At 41.6% G+C, this 24238-nt stretch overlaps 1 protein-coding gene across 1 annotated transcript in view; it reads left to right on the top strand.

The window, feature by feature from the left end:
* Window positions 1-22713, top strand: part of LOC124862501 (syntaxin-4-like) — a 52326-nt gene extending 29613 nt beyond the window's left edge. The window contains exons 7-12 of the mRNA XM_047356455.1: window positions 5812-5885; window positions 6559-6667; window positions 9408-9481; window positions 11155-11292; window positions 11379-11489; window positions 14475-22713. Coding sequence (XP_047212411.1) covers window positions 5812-5885; window positions 6559-6667; window positions 9408-9481; window positions 11155-11292; window positions 11379-11489; window positions 14475-14555 — 587 coding nt within the window. The 3' untranslated portion in view covers window positions 14556-22713. The remainder of the gene's footprint in view (window positions 1-5811; window positions 5886-6558; window positions 6668-9407; window positions 9482-11154; window positions 11293-11378; window positions 11490-14474) is intronic.
* The last annotated feature ends 1525 nt before the right edge of the window (window positions 22714-24238 follow it).

The following is a 24238-nucleotide window of genomic DNA, read 5'->3' on the forward strand; positions in this document are numbered from 1 at the left end:
CAGCTGGTCATTCTTCATGACCCCCGAGGTTCTAGCTACCTTTGATGGATCAGAAGTAGGGATTCTGTCTGGATGCAGATGATGTGGTTATATGGTCCGTTTGGCTGGGAATGCATGTAGTTTAGTATTAAAGACATTCCAGAAACTGAGGAAAAATGTGAAATATTGCAGCTGGAATAAATTTACAACCATAAAAATGTCCCTCTTTAATATTTTCCTTTGTATAATGTGTTTTCAAATTAATTTCATTGCTATAGATTTAAATCTGTTCTTGTTAATATTGCTGACTAGAAGTTGGAAGGTCAAATATGGTTTTGGTTCAGGATCTTTCTCCTGGATGGTTTCTTTAGAAGCTGCAGTGATCACAGTGATCCTCAGAGGGAACATCTAATTAAACTGGCTCTCCCAGTTAAATAACTGTTGAAGCTCCAGCAGAGTGATGAGGTGAGGCTGTTGCAGGCAAATGAAGGAGAACATTTAAGTTTATTCAGTCTTGTGGAAATGATGTGGAAAGCTTTTTAAACATCTTTTTAAACCTCATTAAAGATGTGTGAGAAAGTCTGATAATAAACTATCTTTCATTGCTGCAGCACATTCTGCTCTGAAAATGGTAGAAAAATCCAACCTTTGGCTTGAGAACATTTATTCAGGTGGAACAAAATCCCACAAGATAAATAATTTCATGGCAACATCACTGATGGAGAAACTATTCGCAACCCCCCTGTTAATATCATTGCCCTTTGCATAATCTCTTCAGATGGTCCAGAGTCCTGGTTCTTTTCTCTTTAGCGCCCCCTGCAGGTTTTCCATGGGATTTAGATCTGGGGACTGAGATGGTCATGGAAGGAGATTGACATTGTTTCATTTCCTGACTGATAAAGATCGATACACACTAGAGGGTGACACGGGAGTGGATTTTTTCTCCTGTCCCATCCCGCTTCCATAGAAAAATGTCTTGTCCCATCCCAATCCCAGGCCAGCATAACGAAAAAAATCCTGTCCCGTCCCAGTCCTGGTAAATTGACTCCCACTCCTGTGACTCTCCCATTTTTGTTTTCTTTATTTAGTCTTTTGGTAATTTCTTTCTTTGAAGGACCAGTTAGGTCCCTGTTTTTAGCTGTAGTAAAGGCCAGTTAAAGTAAAAAGAATAATAATGAAGAAATAATAAAATATCAAACAAGGAAACAGACCATGTCTATCTTAGTTGAATAAACAAAATGTACATAGTTGTATTTTACTCATTTATTAAGTGATTGTTTCCTTTGAACAATGACATTACTTTTATGTTTCAAGTTGCTGAAACGAAAGAAAAATGCACCTAGTAAGAGAACTGTACTTGGTGAACAAAAGGACAAAAAGGCATTACCTTCATAATTTAGAAACTGTACCTCAATGGTTCACAGCCCTGGTCCTCAGGGACCCCTTCTCTGCTAGTTTTAGATGTGTTTCTGCTCCAGAACACCTGATTTAAATTCTGACATGACCTCCTATACAGGCATCAAGAATGGAGGGTCAAACTGGACAAAATTAATACAATAAAATCATCATTAAATAAATACATGTTAATGTCCCATAAGTGAAGTAAATGTAACATGAAAGAAATGTAACATTAAATGTGCCATTAAATTAAAGGTACCATTTATTTATTTAATACATCATTAGAAACAATAAATGTACCATTATATCATGAAATGGACTATAATGCAATTAAATGTGCCACTGAATAATTAAGTATAATTTTAAAGACGACATGACGTAATTAGTGGTACACTTAATATTTAATAATGTATTAAATAAATTGTACATTTAATGGTACATTCAATTTTTTTCTATTTCACAACATATTTATTTAATATCTTCTCTTGATGAAGCTTTTCTACGAGGTCCGCGAGGGGACAAGGGGGGATGTTTTTCTCTTTTGCGTTCCCACGCAATAGTCTTTGCGTTATTTCACAATACTTTGTGGGATAATTTCCAAACCAGATAACTGCAAAAATGAAACAAACACTACACCCGTTTTGAGATTTATTGAGTTTTATTTTGAAATCGGCCTTAAATAAAATGATCTTCAAATCAGACTAAAAGACAGTTTTTAACCACAAGCTGTCAAACAAACTACTGAACTCTGGACCATAAAACTGCACGAAACCACATCTGTGACACTTTATTTCCTTATTACTGCTGCATGATGGGTACTTTTTTTTGTACGCCATTAGTGTTTTTGTTTTTATCGTGATTTAAACGGTTCTTCTTATCCTAAACATTTAATCACATTGTTTACTGCATGTTAACCTGCATATGACAAATAAATCATATCAATGACATATCAGTGTTTGTTTTATGAGCAGTTTATCATCTGTGCTGTTGCTCCAAAATGCCGAACGCAAAAGTATTGCGTGGAGACGCAAAAAAAAAAAAAAAATCCCCCATGTCCCTTGGCGGGCTCCGTACCTTTCCTCTCTACTGTGGCAAAACCTCTTAAATCTTTAGAGCACATGCAGCAGTTTTGTTGGTCAGATGAGACTTGACACATGTTGGTACTTTTGGTTTGATGAATGAAGAGAAGCAGGGTTGATTTAATCCAGAATCTGTCTAACAAGTGTCCCTTAATCACTGGTGAACTTGATTACAACTAAACACGTTTTATAAGCAGCATACTGCGTGTTAACACCGCTACATTCAACTCTCCTGAAGTTCGGTCATATTTGCGACTTTCCTGTCAGCTCTATGAGTTTAATAGATACGTCCTTACTGCTGACTTTACGTTGCAAATCCAATTTTACCACGTCCAGTTCTCCACCTGCATTTGCTCCCTTCATCCTGAACGCAGGTGGAAAACATCGATCAGAAGCACTGTTGGCTTGTGGGTCGTGTAGTTCATTTGACTCGCATTATAGTATAGGCTTCTTGGAAAAAAAACTACACAATGGCGGCATCGATCCAAGTTTTTTTTTCTTAAAGTTTATAACAAAGTCTCAGTTTAACATTTCCAAAGACAGTTGATCCTAGTTTATTTTCCCTCCTATTGGTTAGCTCCCACTCCCGTCTGTTCCAGTTCATGTTTTATCCTGTACCGTCCCAATCACGTGATCTTTACTGACGCTGTCTCCCGTGGGACTCCCGAAAAAATGTCAGCCTCTAATACACACCTGTCTTACGGACATAGCATGTTCTCTTGTCCTTCCCATTTTGAAGAGTTGCTAAGATTAAGGGACTTCCTTTTTCACGCACAGAAACAGGAAACTGTGGATTAAAGTTCTTGAACAATCTGATCAATTTGAAATCATTAAATATAAATAATTTACATTTAGTTTATGGGGATCATTGTAGTTGCTGACACTTTAAGAACCAGAGGTTACCTTGGAAACAATTATTTCTTAACATTGGGTCTTTTTCCTCTCTGTTTATGCTGTTTGTGGTCAGATTGAAGGTTTGATTTTTTTTATTTTCCAGGATAAAATGATGATGCTGCAAAGACAGATTGATTTAAGATCAGGTGCTCTGTACCTCCTGGAGGGTCTGAGGATTTAGAAGATTTTCAGACTTGAGGTTTAACTTTGAAAGGTTCTGAAAAATAAAAACATTTTTTTATTATTTCAGTCATACTGCTGGTCTGACTGGGAGCAAGCAGTGAATAAAAACCAGGTCCATCTTAAAACAGGGGTTTGAATCCCGACTTTTATCGGGATTAGGGAGGATCTAATTAACACCACCTTATTGTTAAATGCTCATGATTAACCTTTCTTAGTATGGTAACGTTTACATTTATGCTGCTTCCTCTGCATCACTGCTCTTCATGTTTTATGACCGTTTTTAGGACTTTGTTGCACAGAACGTTTCCTGGTCTCACTTTAGAACCTGGTTTCTTGGCCATAGTTGAGGAGCTGCTGGATTTTTATGGACCAAGCTTTACTGAGTAAACCCACTCCTGTTTCAAGTCAACTGCAACACTTGCTACGACTTTTAGTCGGCGTCTCTTCAGAGTAACTGAAGAGAGCAGTGGACGTTTTTAAGCTGGAGCTTCTACCTGCTTGATGTTGATTCAGATCTTGTAGCTCATATCTTCGTCGCAAGGCCAGGTCTATCATGGAATCTGCAGGATGTTTGTGGTTAAATGAACATCACAGCAGTGGAGACTTTAGTCCATAATTATTTCAGCACTCTTAAAGCTGCTATACTCATGATCTTGTTAGGTAGCTACAGACAACCCGATTCATCCAAATAGTTTTAAAAGAATGGAATAAAGCCCAGGTGAACCAGTGAAATCTATGATTCAGGTTCTCCACTGATGTTTGCCTGAAATCAAACATAATTTCAGCAAATCCAGACGTTTCTGCAGTGGTTCACTTCTTCCTTATTTTGTTATATTACAGCATTTTTCTTGACTGGGTTAAATTTAAATTTTTCCTCACATTCTTCTCATAACATCCCATAATAACAAAGTGAAAGACCTTTAAAGTGTTTGCAAGTTTATTAAAAACTAAAACTACAGAAAAAAATCACCTGAACAGAGGAATCCACAGCCTTCGCTCAGCACAGTCTCAGCCTCTGATCTTCTGCATTCGTCTCTACAAGCTTGGCTTACCTGTTTTGTGTGCAGATGTTCTGAAGATCTTCTCAGGCTCGGTCAGGTTGGATGGCTTGTTGTTAGGCAGACACTTTAGGTCTTTCCAGCGATGTTCAGCTGGATTTAGAGCCAGGATCTCTGGCTCAGGAACATTCAGAATGCTCCTGAAGCAACTCCTTGGTCTTCTTGGCTTTGTACTTCATCTCATTGTCATGTTGGAAGATGAATCTTCACCTCAGCCTGAGGTCCAGAGCGCTCTGGAGCAGGTTTTCTAGAAGAATCTCACTACGCTTGTTGTTCTCATCTTACCTTCTGTATGAACTGGTCACCCACTTCCTCACAGCATGATGCTGCCACCCCCATGCTTCAGAGTACGGATGGTGTTCACCAGGTGATGAGCAGTGCCTGGTTGTCTCCTGACATGACACTTGAAGTTCAGACCAAAACCTTCTACTATGGTTCCATCTGGTCCAAGGGTTTTTGTTTCTCCTGCTCTGATGATCTTCAAGGAGCTTCTTGGCATAATTCAAGCAAGCTGCCATTTTGTTCTGACCACTCTACCATAAGGCCTGATTGGTGGAGTGCATTACAGTGGTTGACCTTCTGGGTGGGTCTCCTATGTCCACAAATAAACACAAGAGCTCCACCTTAGAGACATTGGGTTCTCTGTCACCTCTTAGACCAAGGCCCTTCTTCTGATTACCCAGTTTGGTCGGGCAGCCAGATTTAGGACGGGTTCTGGTGGTTCCAAGCTTCTTCCATTCCCAGGAGACCACACAGCTTTTTAGGACGTTCATTGATGCCAAAATCTTTGTGACCTTCCTCAGATTAGAGCTTTGACACAGTCCTTTGACTTCATTCCTTGGTTTCTGCTCTGCTCTGTCAGCTGTGAGACCTTTTATAGACAACTGTGTTCCTTTCCAACCACAGGTGGACCCCAAACATGTTGAAGAAACATCTGATGGATGATCAGTGGAAACATGATGCACCTGAACTCAGTTTTCAGAGACATAAAACAGGCCATACTGTGATAATGTGAATGTGATTTTGTTTTTTATTGATTTCCAATTTTAGCTCTTTAATTCAAATGTTAAACTTTTAGCATATTCTAAAATATTTACAAACTGGTCTAAAAATGGGTCGGAACCAGGAATCAGCCTTGTGGTCCGGAAAAAAATATTAAATATGTTTTAGTAGAACAGCTCGGATGTTTTTTAACATTGTCTGCATCTTTGTTTTTGCAGCAATCGAGCAGAGCATCGAGCAGGAGGAGGGTCTCAACAGATCATCAGCGGACCTCCGGATCCGTAAGACACAGGTGGGTCAGGTTCTGACACCTGACAAAATGAGCATCAAAGCTCTTTATTAAAGAATAAGTTATTAGTGGGTCAGCGTCTGCAGAAAGTGTCAAAGTTTCACTTCATTGCTGTGTGTTTATCTGTTAATGTAACTGTTGCTGATCACGCGTGTTCAAACTGACACGTATATACAGGACAGACATCTTTAACATGTCAGATCCAATAATCCTTCTACACTCATACTGGAGTTTTCTTGCTCATAGTTCCTCCTGAACGTCATTTCCTGCAGGAAACATTTTCTCATGCAGCAGGATCCTGCTCTGTGATTGGCTGAAGCCATCTTGTCTGTTGCTGCTGCCACCCAGTGGACAGGAAAGGGACTGCAGTTACTCAACAGCTACAGGATCAGCTTCAGCTTACACAACAACAGAAATAACACACACACACATCTTAAACCTATGCCCACTCTCTTTATGCCCACAGACTAAAAACATTTGCATCAGTTATGTTTACAGTCAGACTGGGTTTATTTATATTTCTGCTGCCATATTTCAACATTTGGTTTGACCTAAAACAAAATTATCTGTTTGACACAAAACATTTCTGAGCATCTGAACTTACATCATAAACCTCCATGTTTGGTTTTGGTTTCCCAGTTAAACCAGTTGCCGTTTCCTCCTTGTGTTCCTGCAGCACTCGACGCTCTCACGTAAATTTGTGGAGGTGATGACCGAGTACAACACCACGCAGTCCAAGTACCGCGACCGCTGCAAGGACCGCATCCAGAGACAGCTGGAGATCAGTGAGTTACACAACGGAACCAAAACACACAGCAGCAGTCCAAACGCTGGAGCTGCTGGAGGACCACATCTACTGTCATAGTCAAACACACATAATTAGAAATCAGTGTCTCTTTGTGTTTGTAATGGCTACCTGCAAAACAACAGCTGCAGTATCAGCACTTTGCATCCAAACAGCCTCACATGCAGTAAACTGTGGCTGAGAACATTACAGCCTTTTGGACCACCAAGAATGTCAAGCTGAGAGGTTCAACTACAAAGGAAAAGCTTTAGGATGTCTCAGAGGGTCCAGCAACCTGCAGGGCCATGTCAGGTTACCACCAGTGCAGAGCTTTCTCAGCATCGGCGGCAGGTTGGTGCACAGTAATTGTGAAGACTTTTGTACATCAAGGACAGCAAAGAACCTGCATCTGTCCTAGAAAACCATCAAGAACAGTCAAACTCTGCAGGAAGAACCAGTATGGGCAGCAAAAGACTAGAACAAAGGGACTTCCTCTGATGGATGCTCATTTAGACTGTTTGGGACATCTGGAGAAGAACAGCGGAGAGTTACCCTGAATCCTGTATGTACCAACAGTGAAGCATCCTGATCCAATACATGTGTGAGATTGCTTCTTATCTAAGATTGGCGTGGTTTGGCTTTTAGCAACTATTAATAATTAAAAATTATTAACAAAGTTTGAATATTTAATTTTAGTCAAACAACCTTCGGCCTGTGGGTCTGCCTGTGATCACCAGCCTAATGCAACAAAACACAAACGACTCTCCAAAATATAAGAATTTATTAATATAATAAGACAACTTCAAGTTAAAATACTCCAGTTAACAAACTAAAGTTTAACTTGGCTATAACATTCACTGAGTACAAAGTAAAAATGAAAGAATGAAGAATAAACTACAAAACAAGAATCAACAGAATTAAACCAATAAATGATTCAATGATGACAGCCCAGAATCTTGTTAGGCAGAACCAAGGTTGGTTCTGAGGAATTTAGAATGAGGTTAAATTAGTTTAAAATGAATAAGGAACAACCAGAGAATGGGTAATGCAGTGCATTCTGGGATTCAGAGTTTTTACCAGTCTCTTTTGTTTGTGTAGTTCAGTGGTTGTTCTCCATCTACGGCTGGGTCTAATAAAGAACAATCCAGTCCAAAAACGTTGCATGAGCAACTTCTTCCAACAGTTTGTTGCTAATCCGTGGATTTTCCAAGTGTCTCAAAGATCAGAACATGTATGTTTCGGACCCCTGGTTAGGAAACTCCCCATATCTGCACCCTCTGAAAAACCTGTGGTCATCTCAGGTGGAGAAACAGAACCCAACAAACTGGGATCAACTCCAAGAATGGGTCACCACCACCTAGGATTTAGGAAAAGGACCCGCACTGGGGATATTCACTCTAAGCAGAAATGTTATGGATTTGATGATAAAAGTATTTAAACTGGATAAAATGCATCAAATATTTGTTCCAAAACACAAGAGTGGTGTCAGAGCAGAACATTTTGTGTTGTGACTGTAGAACCAGGTAGAGAAAGTTGTATTTAGAAACCAACTAAACACAAGGTCAGCAAACATCACAAGAAGGAGCGTTTCTGCTGACTCAGCAGTCTGAGTGTTTTTATGTCACCTGCGGTTCTGAACGTTGCTCTCAGTTTCCATCCATCCTGGGTTTCCAGTGAATCTCTGTTGATGGATATAACTGACTCATTCTTCTGTTAAACATCACCCTCAGGCTCCAGATTAAAGCGTGTGAACGCTGCAGAGGTGATGCAGCTATTTTTCACTCAGCACTTTAACTATGACCTTCACACACTTTCCGCTCAATGCTGCTGTTAAAGGAGACACCTTCTAACAAACTCAGGCACTTTAGGTCTTAATGAAAAGCGTTTGGGACATGTTTCTTTTCCATCAGGTCCCCCTTTTTTCTGACTGTGTTCAGTTCAAATCTGCTGCCTCTGATCCATCACTTAGGAACTAACCTATCATGAGTGATGTTCTCCACTCCTCCAGGCTGTTCAAATACAGGGAGCAGGAGCAACAATTGCTGCTGAAAGACGAGTCACGAAGTTAACTGCCATATGGTCTGAGTGACCATCAGAACTTTTTGTTGGGCTCACATGTTCATCTGTCTGGGTCTGCAGTGTTTTCTGTGGGGGATCTGCCAGGATAAACCGAACCTTCAGGTCCATTGTCTCCAGAACCATCCAGAGCTGAAATTTACTGTGAGTGAATGGGAGTGCGGGCGTGTCTCTCTGCATTCTGGGCTCTGATTGGTCAGAAAACTGATGGTTCTGCAGCAGTGGAGACACTGGCTGGAAGGAGACAGAAACACCTTCGACTGGATGGAGATCCTGGACATGTGGAGATGAAATCCAAAAAGTTTTGAATATTTTTCCGAGTCAGAACCATCATTACACTCTAAGCTGAACACTCTGTAGGGAAATCTGCAAAAATACTAAAACTTAAACTGTGGAAACACTGGAAGAGGGATCAAAATGATAAGTGGGTCAAGTAAAGTCCAAATTTCTGTGACCCGGTTAAACTTTAAGTGATGGTCCTGATGGAACTGAGATATGAAGCTCCAAACAAGACTGGCTTCATTGCTGCTTTTAGTGAAAACCTGTTATCGTCTGAGGAATAAAATCTTCTGTCAGCCAGTGTTCAGGTGCATCCGGCTGCAGTCACATGACCTTCAGGTTTCCGTGTCTCTGAATATTCTCTTTGTTTCTTGCTCTGTCTGCAGCTGGAAGAACCACCACCAACGAAGAGCTGGAGGACATGTTGGAGAGCGGCAAACTGGCCATCTTCACCGATGATGTAAGCACCGCACCTGAGGTCACTTTAACCTGCAGCATTCTGCTTCCTGTACGCATCATCATGTGATCAGGACACAGAATGGCCATAGGTGCGCTGAAACATCAAGTGAAGACGACCTTTGTCACATGAAATCATGGGTGGGGTGGGAGGATTGAAGAAAAGCAGCCACTGCTTTTATTTTGAAGGAGTCCTCATTGTTTTCTTCTCCTTCAAATTAAAAGCGCTCATGTCTGCAGAGACCAAAACTATGGGATATAACTAAACACCTGGCTGCAAACAACTGAGCTACTCTGATTGAAACCATGTCTATTGTGATATCACAGCGAGGTGGCAAATCAGCAGAGGTCAGTAAAGTTCAGGCTTACAGCAGGTGTTGAGTTAGTCTGAGCAGGTAAGTTGGTCTCACCATCAGCAAACAGGAGAAGGTGATGAAAAACATGAGTTCAGGTGTGCAAACAAAACTAAATTATTCGGTCGCTCATATCGTTCCTTTTGGTTGAAACATTTAACAGGTGAAAGTACAAAACTTCAAGTTTCTTCACCAACTAACCACATTGTAATCAGAAAATGGAAACAATCCAATTTTAATGAGGCAGCAAACATCTAGGCTACTTCTGTTTCTCATTACGTTTGATCATCTTTGTTTTCATGACCCTTTCAATCGCTTAGACCTGAGAACATGAATAGTTCCTGTTCTTCAGAGGAAACTGTAAAGTTTTGATAGATCCCAGATTTCAGTAGCTCCACACCATGGTCATCATGGCTTCATGGTGCTTCTCTCAAACATGTTCACTGGGAGCCAGACCTGGACTTCAGGCTCACAGCCCAGATCACATATCCTCTGTCTATGAAGCCAGATTTTCTCCGAATCCAACTCTATCTAAATTTAAAATGCTAATTCTAGCCAATCATCAAACAAGGCTAATCAGGAGGTCAACTCCAGCTAATCATAAAATGATATTCAGTTATCCTGTGCTAGGATAACTGTAACCTAACTGAGGTGGACTGTAAAATAAGATAATCAAACGCTAGTCCCAGCTCTTCAAGAAGCTAGTTTTAGTTTACCAGATAATTTGAATTAATAAAGGAGTTTAATATCGCCAATCACAAAATAATTCTAGCAAATCTGGATTTTTGGTTCAGCATATAATTTGAAATAATCTTCTTGCTAATTTGGCTAATTTTTAGATATTTCTCTTTAATTTAGAAACTAATATAGCTAATTATTAATTAAATCAAGCTGATCTGGAAGAACATTCTCGTTCGTGATAATAAACCTCCCTGGATGTTAACTTGTAAGACTATAAATGATGTAGATGGAGGTTTTTATTCTTTTCTTGTTGTCTAGCAGAATAAAACTGCTGAAAAAGTTTGAACACAGGTTAATTTTATTTTTGTTTTTCATCTTTTTCTGCCTCCAACTATTTTATGTAATGTTTCATCAGATTTTTTTCTCTTTTCTGAAGTTATTAAAGCTGCTAACCAAAGACAGATTATCTTATTACCTTGTCTTATTTGCATGTTTATTTTTGTAAACTTTTTTAAGGCTTACCATACATCAGGTTTCTGACCCATTTCTACTTCCTGTTAATGTAGACGTTAGGGTTTTTTATTTGAAAGTTCTGTAACAAAGAAGAGAAGCAAGGATTTGTTCACTTGAACTTCTCCTGCAGATCAAAATGGACTCCCAGATGACCAAACAAGCCCTGAACGAGATCGAGACCCGACACACCGAGATCATCAAGCTGGAAAACAGCATCCGTGAGCTCCATGACATGTTTGTGGACATGGCCATGCTGGTCGAGAGCCAGGTAGATTACATGGAGGAAGAAAGTTGTCAGAACAGATTAAGGTGTTGTCTTCTGGTTGCCAAATGAAATTCTGATATTCATTTTAGGGCGAAATGATTGACAGAATTGAGTACAATGTAGAACACTCCGTCGACTACGTTGAGCGAGCCGTCTCCGACACCAAGAAGGCCGTAAAATACCAGAGTCAGGCTCGCAAGGTAATACATTTTTCTCCTGATGAAAGTCTGCTCTGAATCCAACTGCTGTTCCAGAAGTCTCCTTTTATGAAGCCTAATTATTTTAGGGACAACCTAAAAGCAAAATGTTGGACTGAAGGCTTGGACTGCTCTGATTATTCAGCCAATGTTGTTTGATTGGGTTCTAAAAAGCTTGCAGCTATTCAGCCGTTTTCTGCAACTTATAAAAGACTGGACTCCATCTGAGAGCCCAGAACCTCCTTCGTACAGCTGCCTCCTTCAGATCCCTTTGGTGAAATCAGGGCTCAGGTATACCTTGCCGTGCCTAATGAGTTTAGACATCAAGAGCATGATTTTGAAGGTTCTAGCTAATTTGAGGCACACAGCTATCATTGCAGTTCTAACTTTAAAGAGTGGGTGTCACTGCAGGTAAACGTTGCCTGTATTTAACAAGAATCTATAGAGGAAGTGCATTCCCAATAAACAACTCTAACTACACAATTTGAACTTAAAATGTTATATTTTGGTGTTTTTGAAGGCATGTAGAACATTTAAAAAAATACTTCCCCCTATCTATTTATAACTATGCATTAGGTTGTAATAACAAACATGCTTTCAGACTTTATCCTGCTGCTTTCCTAGTTTGTGAACATGAATAACTGATCAAAACAACAGAACATGCAACTTCTTGACAAGGTGCGCTTCAGCATGTTGCGTTGGTGAGGACCGAGGTCCTGGGTCCATCCTAAGACCTCCTCTCAGTGGGACATGAATAAACAGAGGAAGATGTTCGGATGGTATTTCCAACCAGGTTCCCTAAAACACCTCTATTAGCTCCTGTTAATGACAAAAGCAGTGACTCTACTATGAGCTACTCCTATTTAGCTAAGGCGACTGTGGATCAGTAGGAAGAGTAGTTGTCTTGCAATCAGAAGGTTGTGGATTCGATTTCAGTTTCCTCCTGTCGATGTGCCCCTGGGCAAGGCACTTAACCTCAAGTTGCCTACTGATCTGCATATCAGTGTATGAATGTGTGAGTGTTAGTGAGTGCAATTGGGTGAATGTGGCTCTAGTGTAAAGCGCTTTGAGTGGTCTGGAAAATCGCTATATAAGTTCAGTCCATTTACAATTTAAGTCTCTCACCTCAACAATCTCAAACCGGCTTGAATCACCACCTAACTTTATTGAAGGGGTTTGACCAGAACCCAGAATCTATGTTTTCTGCAGCACGTTTTTCCCCGATATGGTCTTCAGTGGGTGATTTGTTCTGGATGAGAGGCCAGAGAGCAGAATATACAGGGGTTGAACAATGAAACTGAAACACCTGGTTTTAGACCACAATAATTTATTAGTATGGTGTAGGGCCTCCTTTTGCGGCCAATACAGCATCAATTCGTCTTGGGAATGACATATACAAGTCCTGCACAGTGGTCAGAGGGATTTTAAGTCATTCTTCTTGCAGGATAGTGACCAGGTCACTACGTGATACTGGTGGAGGAAAACGTTTCCTGACTCGCTCCTCCAAAACACCCCAAAGTGGCTCAATAATATTTAGATCTGGTGACTATGCAGGCCATGGGAGATGTTCAACTTCACTTTCATGTTCATCAAACCAATCTTTCACCAGTCTTGCTGTGTGTATTGGTGCATTGTCATCCTGATACACGGCACCGCCTTCAGGATACAATGTTTGAACCATTGGATGCACATGGTCCTCAAGAATGGTTCGGTAGTCCTTGGCAGTGACGCGCCCATCTAGCACAAGTATTGGGCCAAGGGAATGCCATGATATGGCAGCCCAAACCATCACTGATCCACCCCCATGCTTCACTCTGGGCATGCAACAGTCTGGGTGGTACGCTTCTTTGGGGCTTCTCCACACCGTAACTCTCCTGGATGTGGAGAAAACAGTAAAGGTGGACTCATCAGAGAACAATACATGTTTCACATTGTCCACAACCCAAGATTTGCGCTCCTTGCTCCATTGAAACCGACGTTTGGCATTGGCATGAGTGACCAAAGGTTTGGCTATAGCAGCCCGGCCGTGTATATTGACCCTGTGGAGCTCCTGACGGACAGTTCTGGTGGAAACAGGAGAGTTGAGGTGCACATTTAATTCTGCCGTGATTTGGGCAGCCGTGGTTTTATGTTTTTTGGATACAATCCGGGTTAGCACCCGAACATCCCTTTCAGACAGCTTCCTCTTGCATCCACAGTTAATCCTGTTGGATGTGGTCCGTCCTTCTTGGTGGTATGCTGACATTACCATGGATACCGTGGCTCTTGATACATCACAAAGACTTGCTGTCTTGGTCACAGATGCGCCAGCAAGAAGTGCTCCAACAATTTGTCCTCTTTTGAACTCTGGTATGTCACCAATAATGTTGTGTGCATTTCAATATTTTGAGCAAAACTGTGCTCTTACCCTGCTAATTGAACCTTCACACTCTGCTCTTTCTGATGCAATGTGCAATCAATGAAGACTGGCTACCAGGCTGGTCCAATTTAGCCATGAAACCTCCCACACTAAAATGACAGGTGTTTCAGTTTCATTGTCCAACCACTGTATGATTCCCATTATGAGGACTTTAATTTCCAAGGACAAAGGAGTCCGTGCCTCACCTTGAGCCAAACCTCGTTGAGAGCTTCTGGTAGTCCTGCCCGGTACATCTACCACGGTGGACCCATCACCTACAGGACACGCGTGGTGCAGCATGGATTGGGCAACATTCAGAGGCAGAGATATTGGTGGCACAAATCCTGGTTATTGAAAGTGGCTTTAAGTATGGCGGAAACTTAATGGACACGTGATGTTTGTGATGAATTAACAGCATTTAGAATAATTTTAGAGGAAATAAACTCCGAAATACCTTTAAGATCAGTAACCAAATGACAATTCTAAAAGGTTTTCACCAGCAAAGGACAGACCTAATAAAAAAAGTGTTGCATCAGTTAACTGTCATTCCCTCACCATTCATCTGTTTCTTTTCTACTGTCGCCCTGCAGAAGAAGATTATGATCATTGTCTGCTGCGTCATCCTTGGCGTGGTCCTGGCATCGACCATTGGCGGCACGCTGGGCTTCTAAGACGTTCCTCCACCTGCTGCCATGATGACTGATGCCGACCGACTGACCGACAGCCAGCAGAGAAAAGAAACAGCAACGACAACACAAAAACTTGAAACGCAAATGCAAGACCAACAACCAATCAGCTAGGAAGAGATAATCCAACCACAGATAAGAGGAAACACCACGGGTTCGGGCGGGGTACAAAAAGCAAAGAAGAAAACACAGTAACACCACATTATAGGTGATTTATCCAACGTATACAAGAGAGGGAAAAAATAAACCTATTTATGTAAATGTATTGAACATATGAAGAAACATGTGGGTTAGCTACCTGTAAAAAATGATAACCAATAATATTTACTTTGTTGTTTGTTTGGCTGTTTTCTTCTGTTTTAAAGTTTTTGGTTTGATTTCTGAGTGTCTCTGAGGACAGTGACAGCTGCTGGGTGGGAGTTTTGTGGGTAAAATCTGTCATTCGGGTTCCTCACGTTCAATTCAGGAAACAAGCACCTAATATATTGATGCAGAAAAACCATTCCAGATGGTTTTTCCGGAAGGAAAGATTCTAGAACTTGGGGAGATCCGTACAATGTTCATTTCTGAAGGGGCCTGGAATGTTGTGCTTCACCGTCAGCTCAGCTGCCAATTTAGTCCATCTCTCACTGGCTGCTTTGTCCCGTCATTCACCTCGGTGAGCCTGTTACCATAGACTGATTCGACCAAGATAGGCACCTTGAGATGTTTTCACAGCCAGCTGACTGGTTGGGGAAACAGTGTCGATAAGGGGGAAGTCAGACTCCCCGCATCATTGCATCGATCCAACCAAAGAGCTGTGGAGGTAGGACCTCTGATCGCCTTGCTTTTTCTGACTGGCCAGCATATGCGACACAGTGATAATTGGAGAGGTGAATGGTGGGTAGGATGTGGGGTAGGAGGCATTAAAAGGGGTGGGTGGAGATGGACAGTTAATCTATGCAGTTTAGATAAAGGAAAGACGACTTGTTCCGCCAATGAGAATCTGGCCTCTATGTTAAAAGCCTGATCCAGGCAGGGGCATCATCCTCCAGCTCTTCATCTGGAAAATTGTACAAAAAATAAAGGAAACACATCCAGACCAAACAAACAAGCAAGTTAGCCGAGTGTGGCGATGGTCTTGTGGCTGTTTGGTGTTTTGATGGCGAGCGTTTGTTGCTTTTGCCATGCTGCTGTTCTGGTGTGTGTGTGATGTATCCTGTGTTGTATCTGCTTAACATCGTGTTAACGTTGAGTTTGTGCGATCTGATGTGTCTCCGGTGTGTTTGTGTTGGAAAGCTGTGATGTTTCAGTTGCCACACATGAAGGCATTCCTGTAGATAATGTGAAAGGAACATCACACCTCTGTGCATGCTGAGGCAAGATGCACCACCCGACTCTTTTTAGCTTCCTGCCTAGAAGTCCTGAAATAGGAGTAGGCAGCATCTAACTAAACCATGCCTGATGTCCACTTCACATTCTCTACTGGTGCATTTTCTGTGGATGGTGGTCAAACGTGACACACATTCATTCACAACATAAACACGTCATGTATGTTTTACTTCTGAGGTAGACAGGCCCCATGAATGTTGTGTTGCTGCCAGTGTTAGGATTAGTCTGAGCTGCTTTGCATGTTGTAGAATTAGCTTGTGTTTGTGTAGGTTGTGCAGAAGCTTACTGAAGATTTATTGTCTGTTTTCTAGTTACTTTTTCTAAAAACTCTGAAAGGCTTTTTTTTGACCTGCCCAGTTGGAAAGATTTCTGAAAATGTAACAATTGGTTAGTGGATAGTAGCAAATTAGTAAGAAAATTATTTGTTTTAATTATTGAATGCTAATTTTGTTTGACCATTGTTTAATCCTTGATATTCTGCAAACTATTTCTAGCTGCTCACAAGTTATTTCTGTCTAATCTGGAAGCTAATTCTAGCTATTCATTGGCTAATTCTAATTGAAATGAAAGATACCTGTAAACATATTTAATTTTACATTATTTAAGTGGGTTTTTCTTACTTTAAAATAAATTATTTGATTGTGTTATTTTCAGCACTTAACTGTAAACCAAATTATGGAGAAATTGGATAATTCTAGCTAATCATAGAATCATTTTAGCTAACGAATAATTCTTATTAATATAGAGAACAAATTGTAATATGAAAAATATTTTAGCACTTTTAAATTACTTGAACTAAAAATGTGTGGTTTTAAACTGATTTTTAGACTTTGTTAGCATTAGCAACCTACCAATTACCCAAAGAATGCAAAGTGGGATGCTAACTATATGGAACTAGCTAGTTTTAGCTAACTATTATTTTGAACTCAACTCTGTTAACCAGGACAAATTAACACGTGTTACAATACTAGGAGTATAAATGATGTACGCATGTTTCGTTTTGTGGTTTATTGAATGCTAACTGTGTGTGTGTGTGTTTGTGTGTGTGTGTAGTGTCCCTGACTGGACAACATGCTAAAACGACCGTACACATGGTTCAATTTACAGAATAACGCAGTCTCATGGCAGCTCATGAAAATCTTTAATTGCATATGTTGTAAAAGTGACACATTTGCCAGATTATTCAACTCTGGACCGTTTAAAGTAAAGATCAAACTCTGATAGAAACTGCAATTAGCCTGGTGGAATCTGAGGAGAGAAAGAAAATATCTATTGAGGTGTTACAATCAGTGTAAGAGTGGACTAAGTTTCTGCTTTGTTCATAACCACAGAACCAACAGTTCTGACTTAACTTTTAACTATTTAATATGTTGCCGTGTCTGAGGAAAACTGTTTGGTGAAGTGTTCATGATCTGCCATGATGCTGGGCGAGAACAAGTTAGAGGCTTTCAGGAGGATTGCGCTCAGGCTCTGTGATACGGAGGTTCACCTACTTCTGTTGAGGCCTACGCTGGATGAAAAACCACCTTAAGGTCCCTCTTCACTCTCTGCCAGAGCAATAAGTATAGTTTCGATTCTCAGAGTTGAGAAAGTAGTCATTATTTAGTGTAAAATGTGTTTCTTCTTGAGATGTAGAATTTGGCATTGTTAGCTTTAGATGTCTGTGGTGCGCTTGATGTTGTAGCTTTAGGTTTGTGGGGTTCATTTATTTTATTCTTTAGCTTCAATAAACCAAAACTATTGTGTTTACCAAAGTGTCACCTCACAACTCCTCCCAGCAGCACAATCCAACAAATCTCTCTTCAAACAAGCCCTTTGTAGGTTTAGGATGATTGGACCATTTTCTCAGCTGTTGTCTTTGGTTTCTGTTTGTAATGGTTTCCAACATTTAAAGAAGTGTACACTGAAGTGGATTTAATGACCTAGCAAATCGAAATGTCATGGTCACTTCACACATCAGATTTTTAAAAATGTTAGTCACAGCTGAGCTTTTCTTCATTCAGCGCCATGGGTCTTCTGGACAGCTGATGGTCGCCTGGTGGCATCAGAGTCGTCTGTGGTGATTGAGGTGGCTGAACGTGAGCGGTGTAAGGATGCCGCCAAAGCACCAGCCAGTTTGTTGACGTTGTTGTTTGTGTTTATTTTGAGTAAAGTTCCTAAAAACACATCAAACCATGAAGACATTAACAGAAGAATTCGGTGAGGGTCAGTTCGTCCGGGTGTTCGGCCCTACCCAGTCCTCTTGTCTTGTGTTGAAGTCATTTGGTTGTATAAAAAGATGGCGACGCGTGTTGGGAGTCTGACCTTCCCCGTTCATCCTGCTGTGTGTAATAATTATAATGATAACAATAAAAAAGGCATGCAAAAGCGTTGTGGAGTTTGCATGAAGCTGTTTTTGTACCCTGCCCCATTCTCCTTATCGTGCACTTTACCACTCATCGGACCTGTTTGATTAGCACGTTAGCTACTAGCTACAAACAATTGCTTGTTACTAATTAATCTGTGTTCCAGTATTTCTGTTTAACACGTTTTGTTGGAACATAATTTGAGTGTTTTGCTTAAATGTGAAAAACTAAACTCCCGTCAGCTTCAATCATTCAGGTTCGTTTAAACTTCTGGCTGGATTTCACCCCACCTTTATCTGCCGGGCTTGTTTACGTCACCCTTTGTTTGCTGAGAAATTGCCTGTAGGATAACCTCCGGTTGCACCTCCACCCATCATTGTGCGTGTGCAGCAAGTTTTCTCTCATCTTCGGTGAAGACGGTACGTTTGTGAGTGTATGTATGTGTTGGCAGCATGGGTTTGTTTAGACATGCGAAGCATCAGATTGCAGTCCGCTGGGTTGCAGCTGGTTTCACAAATTGTTAACAAATTGTAACTAAGAGGTTCAGAACCATTAATGTACGCAACGTTCACTGTTTGCTTAATTCAAACCAAAGCCTTTTCCCTCCCACTCGTGTTATCAAAATGTCCGCCTCTAAAATCAAAGAGCACAAAGCAAGTCAAGTTTACACAGATACAAGGATTTAGAAAAAGCAAATATAAAAATAAAAAGCCTGCCCTGATTCCCTACCGCCATGACCACCACCAGCCCTCATCGCATGTTTGTCTTTCCTTCAATCAGATGATCCAACCTGTCCAAACAATGTCTGCCTCCAGTTTCATTTCTCCTGTAGATGCTAGTTTGTGGTCTGATTAGTGGAAAAATATGGCACATAATCATAACCGGAGACAACGGTGGTGCTTTCTTCTTCTATTTAATAACTGCTCTTATTCTTGTTGTTTTGGTGTCATTTTATTTTATTTTTTCTGTACAGCTTGTTTATCAGTCATCTTCACACTTCTGGATCAATGCACAGCTGCAGGTTGGAGATTCTTCTGAGGGAAATGTTTCCCCATCAGGCAAAAGCAGAATTATTTTAAATTATACTGATTATTAATGTTATATATTTATCCATACATTCATAGGAAGAAACACAGAAATTACATTTAAAGTGCAGCTTTATTCCAGAATGTTTAACAAAAAGGCCAGTTTTCTGTTGCTTTAAGGCTGAAAACCTTAAAGCTGCACCAGTTTTAAACCAAGGTCCCTTCCCTTTACCCCATGTTCCAGAATGTGCTGCCATGCTGGAACTCCAAACCATTAGCACTGGAAAACATTCAGAGGTTGTAAAATTACAAACTGTTTCTGAACCAGAACAGAACCTGAACAGGAACGGGCCTTGGATTGCTAGATGTTCCTGGAAAACGTTCCTGTCTCTGCTTAATGTGAAATGACTGCTGTGCGTAAACGTGGATTCATAAAACTGAAGCTGTGTTCATATATGAGCTTTGGTCTCAACATGTTGTAGATAATCAGGTGGAGCTGCATGTGTGAATGCAGAGGTTTCCTTCAACAAGGTTTACAGAGTAAAACTCAGAACGACTCAAATAGAAAAGTCTGAAACAAAAATAAAAACATTTGGATGTTCCAGCTTCCACAAACCTACAGCGAGCGTTGTCCAGGGTGTGACGAATGACTGCAGCCTCAACCAATATATAAACCACAATATATCAATATATTTATGTAAATCTTACACCAACCTGCTGCGTTTGTATGACTGTATGTACATGGCCAAGTGTCATTACTGCTTCTGTGGGCTGTGTGCAGTTTTCGTCAGAGCAGGACACAAACAAGCAGGAACCAAATCATTCTGACAGGGTTTGGGTTCGGCGCCAAGGCTCCAAAGATCAACTCTCTGTTAGCGAAGTAATCCGACGTGTTTCTTCACACATGATACAAACGTCATTGTCCTTTCACTTTGTGTAAACACGGGTTTGTCAAAGTTTTCCTCTCTTTGTCAGACCAAGTCCTTCTCTGTGATGATTTTTGTCTTCAAGAAACAGTTTTCAGAAACCGGACCTGCTGCGTGTCCTGCTCTGATAACATGAAAATGTTTATTCTGTGTTGCAGCAACAGCTGGGACTTGTTCTGAACAATGTGATTTTTTTTTTTTTGCTTGATCCAAACATCTCTTCATCAAATGAGACAGTATTTGGTTCATCAGTGTTTATTTTCTCTGAGTGGGAGGAGTTAGGGGAGGGGTCACATAGATAGACCACACTGACACAGTCCCCGCCATATTAAGAAATACACTTAAATAACATTATTATTATTATTGTTGTTGTTATTATACTTCTAACCATAAAAGGCAAATAAAATGCAGTAAAACATTTGCAAAACCCAGAAGGAGTGAACGGCTTCACACAAAGTGATCAAACAAACAGAAAAACGTTTAAAAAGGGAGGTTACCACGATTCCATGATTGCAATGATTTAAAGAAGTACAAAAGGAGTTATGTTATCATAAATAATAGTAGTAATATTGAATATTGAATGCTCGCAATTTTGTCAAACTGAAACTGGAATCTTTGTGTTCTGTAATTATTGTAAATAACTTCAAAGAGAGAAAAAATGACTTGCATGTCTATGTATAAATCTACTGAGATATTTATTCCTGTCAAAGTTGACAAGCACTTCGATGTCTGTCCTTTTTTCGCTGCTTTTATTTCCCGGACGTTGCATGTCCTCAGCCCTGCCCCTTCCGGTCTCTGCCCCTGTGGACGGGAGACGGCAGCAGAGAGACTGATTTGCGTAGCTTCCTTTGTCGTCGTTCTCCGCCGCGCTCAGTTCAGAAGCTGTGTTCACATTGCGCTGCAGAGTCGGTCCTTTTGCCATTCTGGTCATCCCAGAGTTTCATAGTGTGAACACAGCCACACTTCTGTCCATAACCCCAAATCCAGAGGCTCCACTCACTGGTTTCTCTGATGAAAGTGCTTCCCTCCATATTAGGAAACTTAACCCCGCCTCCAGGGCTTTAGAAGCCACGCCCCTGGTCACTCTGAAAGATCTCTACGTCATCACAGTCTCTCTGTTTTATGTCGTCTCTCTGCCATATTATGCCAGAAAACCGACCTCAGTAAAACTTTTCCTGCCCGTTTCCCATCAGGATTTAGCCTGCACCAAGTCTGACTCTCAGGCCGACCAGTTCATAGCCATATCCAAACACAAGTGCCCAGATAGTCCGAAATAGCACTAGATGTGATTATCAGTGACAAGGGCCGGTGGTGGTGATACCCATTAAAGGAAAAGCACACGTCCATCTGCTGAAAAGATCCCAAGGGATCCACAGGATGGAGATTCTTGCTGATCTTCTTTCTGGTCTTCATGGTTTCACTAACCAAGCCGTCTCTGATATTAGAGCTCCCCCTTCTTAGTAGACATAAACTAGATTTGACCCCAGAGTTTCAGTCCTCCAGACATACCTCGAAACGCCACCACAGTCTTCCTGCTACACAACTTTTCCACAGTTTTACCCCCAGTTGAGTTCCTGGAGGAGATCGTGGCTTGGGTTTCTCGAAGACATCAAACGTTGTGCAGAAGCAGGATCTGAAAGCTATCCAAGTTCCCAGAGAACCAGCTGTAGTTTTTTGTGGTCAGGAGGTTTGACAGCTTCGAGGATTGTGGTCCTGCCAGAGTCGCCACCTAATTCCAGGCCCGGTCTCCAGCCTCACAGAGGCCTTTCGTAACAAAGCGTGCAATATTCAGAGAAACAAGGGCTGTCTTTATCATGCAGAGGCGACCAGGCTGGCCAACCATCTCACGCTCTCCTGCAGGAACTCCCTTTACTGAACCGCACCTTTGAGATGCCATGATCTTGGGAGAACCTACAGCCCTGTTTTTTTAGGCAGATGCATATGGCTGTGGTGGGGCAGGCGGCAGAAAAGAGACGGCGACGCAAGGTCAAAAAAATTTTCTGCACTGTAAAAAAAGCAGATGAAGCAGAAAGAGGACAGCGACGTCGCTCTTTGCACGCAACTTTGACCGGAAATGCAACTTGTGTCCCGTTTTTTTTGTGTGTGTGTATGTGTGCGTAGCGTAATGTAAAGCAATCTGTCCCCCTCACCCCTCTCCTTCCTCTCTCCTCCCCCTCTCTCTCGTACTGCTGTTGGCTGTTCTGTTTAGTTCATGTGACGTGCCAGTATTCCCCTCCCCCCTTCTTTACTTCCCACCCCTCCCATACCGACTCCCTCGCCTCTCCGCCCTTTGACCCCCCCCCCCCAGCCTCGACCTTCCTCTCTTCATGGATCTTTAAGATGACAACTCTATGCAGATGCTGTCTTTTATAAGTGTGTCAAAATTTTAATTTAAAATAAAAACTTAAAAAACAAACCCCGACAGACATATTGAAACGAAACAAAAAAATAATAAAGAAAAGGATTGTTCAGTGTACTCTGTGGTGTCATGGGATCATTTTTGCTTTATGTGTTTTTGCTTCCGACTCACATCCATGTTGCTCTCCTAGCACGGTACCAACACATGTCAAAATGCCACTTTTCCAGACACAGACCTCAAGGAAACCTGGATGGATGGATGGATGATGGATGGATGGATGGATGGATGGATGGATGGATGGATGGATGGATGGATGGAAAGTGGGTGCAAAGGAGGATAGAGGACAGGAGATCTATGATGATCAGGAGAGGACTCAGGACAGAACCTTGAGGAACACCTAAATCCAATTTCAGACCAAACCAATAAAACTCTGACCTTGAACATGAAGATAAACATGAGCTCTGAAATAACAAGAGCTTATTCGATCATCTTCCTCATATTCACATTGTGAATGAAGACCGGTCTAGGGTGTAGCCCGCCTCTCGCCCAATGACAGCTGGAGATTGGCATCACCTGTCTCCACCCACCCTCCTGTATAGATGAGGGGGTACAGAAGACTGATGGACGGACATTGTGAATGTAGGTCTCCAGTCCATCACAGGGACACACAACCATACATACACTCATACCTAAGACCAGTTAATCTAACACTAACATTTTTCCACTGTGGGAGGAAGCTGGTGTACCGAGAGAAAACCCATTTACACTGCTGAAAAAAATAAAGTGAACCCTTAAACAACATAATATAACTCCAAGTAAATCAAACTTCTGTGAAATCAAACTGTCCACTTAGGAAGCAACACTGATTAACAATCAATTTCACATCTTGTTGTTCAAATGGAAAAGACAACAGGAGGAAATCTTTGGTGATTATCAAGACATTCAACAAAGGAGTGGTTCTACAGGTGGGGACCACAGACCACTTCTCAGTACCGATGCTTTCTGGCTGATGTTTTGGTCACTTTTGAATGTTGGTGGTTCTTTCACACTCGTGGTAGCATGAGACGGACTCTACAACCCACACAAGTGGCTCAGGTAGTGCAGCTCATCCAGGATGGCACATCAATGCGAGCTGTGGCAAGAAGGTTTGCTGTGTCTGTCAGCGTAGTGTCCAGAACCTGGAGGCGCTACCAGGAGACAGGCCAGTACACCAGGAGACGTGGAGGAGGCCGTAGGAGGGCAACAACCCAGCAGCAGGACCACTACCTCCACCTTTGTACAAGGAGGAACAGGAGGAGTACTGCCAGAGCCCTGCAAAATGACCTCCAGCAGGCCACAAATGTGCTTGTGTCTGCACAAACGGTTAGAAACCGACTCCATGAGGATGGTATGAGGGCCCGACGTCCACAAATGGGGGTTGTGTTCACAGCCCAACACCGTGCAGGACGCTTGGCATTTGTCAGAGAACATCAGGATTGGTAAATTCACCACTGGTGCCCTGTGCTCTTCACAGATGAAAGCAGGTTCACACTGAACACATGTGACAGACGTGACAGAGTCTGGAGACACCGTGGAGAGAGATCTGCTGCCTGCAACATCCTTCAGCATGACCGGTTTGGCAGTGGGTCAGTAATGGTGTGGG

This window comes from Girardinichthys multiradiatus, chromosome X (genome assembly GCF_021462225.1).
Source record: "Girardinichthys multiradiatus isolate DD_20200921_A chromosome X, DD_fGirMul_XY1, whole genome shotgun sequence".
Lineage (NCBI taxonomy): Eukaryota > Metazoa > Chordata > Actinopteri > Cyprinodontiformes > Goodeidae > Girardinichthys > Girardinichthys multiradiatus.